General features: G+C 32.7%; 1 protein-coding gene across 1 annotated transcript; it reads right to left on the reverse strand.

Annotated features, from left to right (window-relative positions):
- Positions 1 to 154: 154 nt before the first annotated feature.
- Positions 155 to 3,871, reverse strand: HEXO1 (beta-hexosaminidase 1). Its single transcript, XM_079072083.1, has 15 exons — positions 3,388 to 3,871; positions 3,214 to 3,297; positions 3,043 to 3,078; positions 2,748 to 2,859; positions 2,547 to 2,617; positions 2,336 to 2,466; positions 2,182 to 2,198; positions 2,044 to 2,092; positions 1,812 to 1,912; positions 1,635 to 1,694; positions 1,516 to 1,549; positions 1,273 to 1,371; positions 1,097 to 1,156; positions 754 to 1,004; positions 155 to 664 (listed from the first exon to the last, which is right to left on the reverse strand). Exons 1-15 carry the CDS (start codon positions 3,772 to 3,774, stop codon positions 486 to 488), a joined length of 1,671 nt encoding a protein of 556 aa, XP_078928209.1. The 5' UTR covers positions 3,775 to 3,871; the 3' UTR covers positions 155 to 485.
- Between the last annotated feature and the right edge of the window lie 3,196 nt (positions 3,872 to 7,067).

Genomic DNA, 7,067 nt, shown 5'->3' on the forward strand with positions numbered 1-7,067 from the left:
GTAATTTACACGAAATTTTTGAATACATATATGTTTATCTATTCTGTCATTATGGATAATTTCTAGGTTTAAAAATTGAATCAAACCAAAAAAAACTAAAACAATTCAAAGATCCACAAAAGCAATAGCATATTCACAAATTGGGGAAGCTCAATACCTCAAATTTGTTGTAAGCTTATTTCTCAAACACCAAATCTCATGCATACATTTCTCCTCCAATTCTTCCGGTATACCCAGAAGAAAATTCAAAAAAAAAAAAAAAAAAAAAAAAAAAAAGCACCAACATATCCATTAAAACACACATTCCACATCATCATCACCCACAACAACAACAACAAAACAGAGATACAATATTTGAAAATTTCAGTTTCACTTTGACACCAACACACCTTTGTCGACGTGGCTATCTGTGATTCGTAGACCAATGATAAATATATATACAACTCCGGGAAGCAGCAAAGCATGGGGTCCACATATTGAGTTAGTTACTGGGCATAGCATGAGCCTGGACCAATGGGAGGGCTCCGTGCATAGAAGTTTGTTACAGGGCTAGCCTGGACCCCACGCCTAGTCAGCAGACACCTGAAATATTCCAATCTGGTCAATGTCATCCCCCCCGTGGTGTTGCTTCTTGGTGCAGCTTCCTTTGAGGTCCACAACCGCTCTATCATATCATATTATATCATGCAAAACAACAGATTGTAAGTAAATTTACTTATTTACCCCTAACTTTGAAAATACTAACTAACATACCTGCAGCAGCTGCAGCACGAGGCCATATTGTCTGCTGAACATTTGAGGGGTCCGCAGTCTCACTCCACATACAAACTTCTCCACCAAGGACACGTGTCTGCTCAGCAGCATCAGTTATCCCTTCAAGTGGCTCAGCATCATAAACACCTTCCCATTGGACATCCAGATGATCAAGATACCAAAACCCTTGATTGCTGTATATGCATCTCAACCCTTGTGCTACCACCTTTGGACACACTCCACCCCCCAACCTATAACATAATTTACATTTTACACCATTCTCATGTCATTAAAATAAATTATAAAGCAAAAAGAAAATAAAATCCCGAATTAGAATTTTCACCAGTTGTGCACAACGGTTCGTGGATTAAGCTTTTCGGGAAACGCGTTGAATGTTTCTTCCCTGTTTAAATTATAAAATAAAAATTTGTAATTGTATTTGTAAGTACTTTCTGTTTCCTGAAATTTGTCTTATTTAGAAAATATATTTACTAAAATTGGTAAAAGATATTGACATACCAATTGACTGGAGTCCAGTTTTTGGATATGGCTATTTCTTGAGCTCGAAGCACAAAGTACTGATATGCATCCTTTGTTGTCATATTGTTTTCCTGAAGCCTATATAAGGATTGAACAAATTATATATATAAAACCCTAAAATACCCTAAACCCTAAAACGTGTTTCTAGACGTATAAATTGTAAATATACAAATGTGGGAATACAATAAGTTGATTAATAATTAATAAAGATGAATGTTTTACCACTGCTTCACATGTGGGGTATTGTTCCAGCAATCTGCACATGTAAGTTGAATAAGATAATTAAAACTAATTTTAATATTATGTTAAAGTCTTTAATATTAGAAGGAAAATTTACTAACCAGTATTGACTTCATCACCTCCTAAATGAAAGAGCTCAAAGGGAAATATCTCTCGCATGTCTGAAAAATTCATAATATTAAGTGCATGGTGGATAAATAAATAAAATAAACAGAGACTTTATCTTTGTGTTTCTTAATCCTTGATTGTATTAACATATATGATTCATAGGGCTTAACCTTGTAAAATTCCAGAAAGCACCTCAAAAGTGAAGTTCTTTGAAACATCTAAAGGTTCTTTACAGGAAGTTGAAGGCCAAAGATCAGGATATCCTATACCCCTGCATGTAAAAGCACATAATTTATTTATCACCAATAAACTAGTGTATAAGATCATAGATTCAAAGAGAGGGAATATGATGATAAATTCAAAGAAGAAAATACAGAGTAAAAGTAATATTAGAACATTTACCATGATTCTCCATGACCAGGAACATCAATCTCCGCCATTACATTAATACCTAAATTCAATATAAAACTAATAAAATATTCATAAATGGATTTTTTTTAAACTTAAAGAAGTAAAAGATGAAAGAGTAGAGTAGAGTACCTCTCACTTTTGCAAAGCTTTAAAGTAAGGAGATATGAAACAAAAAACAAATTTTAGTACTAAGAATAAAAGACATGCATCCATTGAAAAGAGGTTGTAGTAACAATATAGGAGTCAACATATGAAAGTCAAAGAACTATGTTAAGTGTCTTACTTGACTATTTCATATGCATCCTCAACAGTATATCGCTCCCACTTTGTATATGAACCTTTCCATAGCTTTGGATATGCAGGTACTTCTAAAGGAAATGACTCTTCATCTATGATGTGCCAATGTAGAACATTCTACTGAACAAAATTCACAATGTCAGAAATACATGTATTTAATTAAAATCACAATGAAGAAATGGATAATAGTGACTTACAAGTTTAACGTATGACATAGATTCAATTATTTGCTTGATTATGTCAATTGGGTAATAGTGTCTTGAAGTATCTGTGAAAGAAGGTAAACATCATTGTCAATTTGTCATATATTTATTATCAGCACACTTCAAAAAATATAACAAAACTAACAAAGATACATCACATATTCACATTCGAATTTGAAAAGAATTGTAACATACCAAGTAAAAGACCACGAAAAGCAAATCTGGGTTTGTCTTTGATGAACCATGGAGCTTTGTATATTTGTACACTTTTAGTTCCATAATCGAAACCACATAATTGGCTGAATGTCTGCAATATAAGAAAAATGTATACAAAGAAACAATATGAAAGACAATCATTGGGTTGAATTAAAGTATTAAACAGTTAGCTGGCTCTTCTTCAATCTTCATGATGATGTTATTTTGCCATATCATACATCCATATAAGAAATGTACAAACTTACAACATAACTATGAATTGTTGTGTTCATACCTCTAATCCACGCAAGGCACCATAAACTGTGTTTGCCTGCATTGAATCAAAATAAAAGAAAGGTTTGATTGTAGTTTGTACTTTGTAGATATCTCATGTACCAATTTAAACTAAAATGCTAGACAATTCAACCAACAAAGCATAACTCTCATCAGACACACACATATTTACCTCAATGGTAACCTCTCCAGTAATAGAAAGAGCATTATTCTTCGCCACCAACAAAGTATAACTCTCATCAACACCAAGTTGAAGCTAAAACAAATTCAAACAGCAAACAATTCACTTCCTGAAAAATCTTTTAACTTAAGCTAATACACTTCCACCAAAATTAGAAAAACTCACCTCTTCATCGTCTGAATGAACAATGACAGAAAGTTTACCAATATCATAACCTAAATCCCTCGTTCCAAACTTGGAGCTACCAACGTGCTTAAATATAATCGTTCTGTATCTCTCAAACGCCTCTCTGACGATAACAGAATTTCCGCCATTGCCGAAGAGGGAGAGAGATAGACTAGGATCCACCACCAGCGTTTCATTACCGGATGTAAATTCCGACGGCAACGGCCATAGATAAGTGACGGATGAATCGTCGGAGAAGTGTGAAGAAGAATCGACTGTTCGTATGGTTCGTGAATTGACGATTGGTGGAAGATATAGAAATACGGAGAGAAGGGTGAAGAACAGAAGTAGTTGCCTAGGGTTTAGAGAGGGAAATTTGGTGGACATTTTGGGGGGGAAGATCGGAGAACTGTGCGTTGACCTCGATGGAGTGAGGCTTTGGGGTTGAGACTTGAGGGTTGGTGATAGAGATATCAATGCTTTCTGTTTTTACAGTTCGCTGGACTTCATTAAAAGATTTACTAGTTACCCGAACGCCACGTGCATTGTTGTTATAATTTTTAAAGAGTAACTTATAAATATGGTTCACGTGTATACATTTTGTATGAGTTTGGTCGAATTTATATTCGAGTATCAAAGGCATCGATATCCTCCTTTTCTCCCCTGTAGTTTTTTACTATCTTGGGTGAGTTTTTTTAATAAAATTGGTCGTTTCAAAAAAAAAATCAAAGGCATCGATACGGTTTGTTTTGTTGTATACTGAGCTAGGTGATATGTCTATATGAATTTAGGTTAGTTCGAAATAGTTCTATCACATAAGTGTGCATACCAATTAGATTAAAATCAAAAAATTACTGAATTATATAATATAACCATTGAAAAGGTTTGTATATTAAATATGTCAAACACAAATATCTATATACCGATTACCGTATTTGGTGATCATGAAATGTACTCAAACATCATCAACCTAGTTTTGATGACCAGTGTTGTATTTATAAATTTTGAAGTAATTTATTGTGGACAACATTAATAGTTGTGTTTGATAGGTTTCATTCATCATCCATGATTACCACATTTATACCTTATGTTATTTGTTTGTTAATCTAGACAAAATAATATACAACTGTTTGTGGGCGAACACACGTCTTCACAAGAATAGTCAAACTCTAAAAAGTAATTGATATTGGCTTTTATTGTTGTCATTGCACAACACAACACCAATGAGAGCTGTTTGCGGGTCAATTTGAATGGCATACATTTGTTAGATGGAACTAAAAAGATCTTGGGTATGGACATTCGAGCTCCAACATTATTTCCAGAAATTATTCTTGCTTCACTCATGTGTGTTGTCAGGTTAATTACATGCATACGTGTCTAGAGACTAATCTGGATTGTGCAACAACATTATCGAACACCTACTTTCAACTTTAGTGCATGATTCAGTATTCCTAGCAATTTGATGGAGTTTATAACATTAGGTGAGTACAAAGATTTGGTTACATAATTGTATCTGAATTGCACAATTTGTTCAAACTTAAATATGTTTGCGAATCACCAAAAATTTGATTAAGCATATATTCGTGCACTCTAAATATAATTTACTTTTGCAGGTTTACAAAATTTTAGTAGATTTGTCCCGATGATCCTTAGAACATCTTCAACACACCTCCAAATCTCATTTGCAATCTCTTTCTTACTCCATTCATTTTCACTTCATTCACACCCCTTTCTAGTGTAAATAAATAATATTATTGTAGATATTGACAAATATTATCCATTTACACTAAAGTGAAACTTTCAAATGTGAATTTTAGTCCCTCATATTCTAGGTCTATGTATTGAATTCATATAAAAATCCAAATACGTTTAAAAAAACAAAAACAAAACAAAAACAAAAACAAAACAAAACAAAACACAACACGGTAACATATTTTTGAGAATAATTTATTTTGTTATAACTTTGTGATAATATATTTATTTTGATATAACTTTGTGATAATACAATTTATAAAATTATTGTGATAAAATAAGATACCATACGTATTTGTTAAAAGCTAATCAAGAGGATGGGTGTTTTTGACATTTTTATATAAATGACAAAGAAGGAATATAATTTTTGGAGTAAAAATGATGTGAAAATAAAATAAAGTTGGAGATGAAACATTATGACATTATGTGTATTATTAGTTACTCCATTCTGATGTAAAAATAAAGGTAGTTTAGAGAGGTTTTAACCGATTAATAATTATTTATATCAATTAATAAATTATATTCACTTTATAAATTTATATTAAAAAAAAGAGTAATTACATAAATCATCCATGAGGTTTGGTCTTAAATCGCATGTTTTATCCAATTATTGAAAATTTGATAAGGGTCATCCCTTTTGTTTGGAGAAATTACAATGATTATCTTTATGTGATAACACCGTTAGAAACTAGACGTTAGGTCTAAGTAAATGACCAATATACCCCTTATCTTTTAGTTTATGTTTTTATGAACTGCATAAATTGAAAAATTAATCATAAAGAAAATGAATTAATAAACTCTAACCTAAACATCCCTTCATCGTTCGCTCCCCACGCCTGGTACTATTTGTCTATCCCCTTCCTGCCTCTAGCGCATCGTCGACCACCACCTCATGCATCTCATTTCCAACCTTGTATCTCCTCTATCAACATCCATCACGATCATCTCCCCCAACCGCCACCCTACCGTCACCTCCACCACCCCCACTTTTCTACCCTTTCTCATCCGACAACTTTAACCACCACCGTCCAAAGAAACTAAAAGCGCTCCCCCGCCTTTCTCCAACTGTCTTTTGCTTAGTCACTGTTAATACGTTGTTGCACGTGTATTAAGCAAATAAAATGATCACTGCTAGTTGCACTAAAAACATAGCACAAGGAAGCAAGGTCGAATCTTAAGGGACACAGCCTAAAAGTCAATGTTTTTTGCATCAGGCACAATCTAGTCAAGAAACAGAAAATATAAAATGGGGATTTTAAATTAAACTAAAAACTAAAATTACAGTGATATTAAACTAAACGAAAATCAATATTAAAAACAATTTCAGTTCTGATGCGACTTTCCTAATCATGCAACTAGCCCAGATCTGGTTATTTGAAATTCGTTCTATCTAAGCTGGTACTGAAAAAAAAACTAACAAGCTCTAGTATAACCTCTTTTACCTAAATTAGTTAGCCAAAACAAGCTATTTTAGTTAACCATAACTTTTTACTGTTCAATTAAACAAGCAATTAATTAAATCAGAAAAATTGCATTAAGATCTTTGTAAAATATTCCTAACAATACCCAATACTTCTCACAAGCTCGGAACCGTAAATATACGATTTTTCAGTTTATAATAAAGTCAAATCTCAAACACGGAACTGATTTATTACTTGTTACTTATTACCAATTAAATAGAACAATTACGGATTCTATTAACTGATTAACTGGAATGATTAAACCCTAATTAGGTGATTAGACTAACAAGAATTTAAAACCAAACATTCATTAAGAACAAAACTGAAAAATCTAGATAGAAACACAAAACGAAAATCATATATGTAAGCTAATCACACGAAAGTACTAGTCTATGCAAAACTGAAAATTAAAGTTTAACCAGACATCTCCAAAAACGAAATTAAACTAGATAAAAGAAACATTTGCTA

The sequence above is a fragment of the Lactuca virosa genome, chromosome 9 (genome assembly GCF_052849685.1).
Source record: "Lactuca virosa cultivar CGN04683 chromosome 9, Lactuca_virosa_CGN04683_v6, whole genome shotgun sequence".
Lineage (NCBI taxonomy): Eukaryota > Viridiplantae > Streptophyta > Magnoliopsida > Asterales > Asteraceae > Lactuca > Lactuca virosa.

What these genes read in the sequence shown, in the direction of transcription:
- HEXO1 (XM_079072083.1), bottom strand. Translation starts at nt 3,774, where the DNA reads ATGTCCACCAAATTTCCCTCTCTAAACCCTAGGCAACTACTTCTGTTC. An exon ending in TTCATTCAGACGATGAAGAG is followed by an intron (nt 3,298 to 3,387) that starts GTGAGTTTTTCT and finishes AATTTGTTTTAG; the next exon opens with CTTCAACTTGGTGTTGATGA. An exon ending in CCTGGTCATGGAGAATCATG is followed by an intron (nt 1,913 to 2,043) that starts GTAAATGTTCTA and finishes TTTTACATGCAG; the next exon opens with GGGTATAGGATATCCTGATC.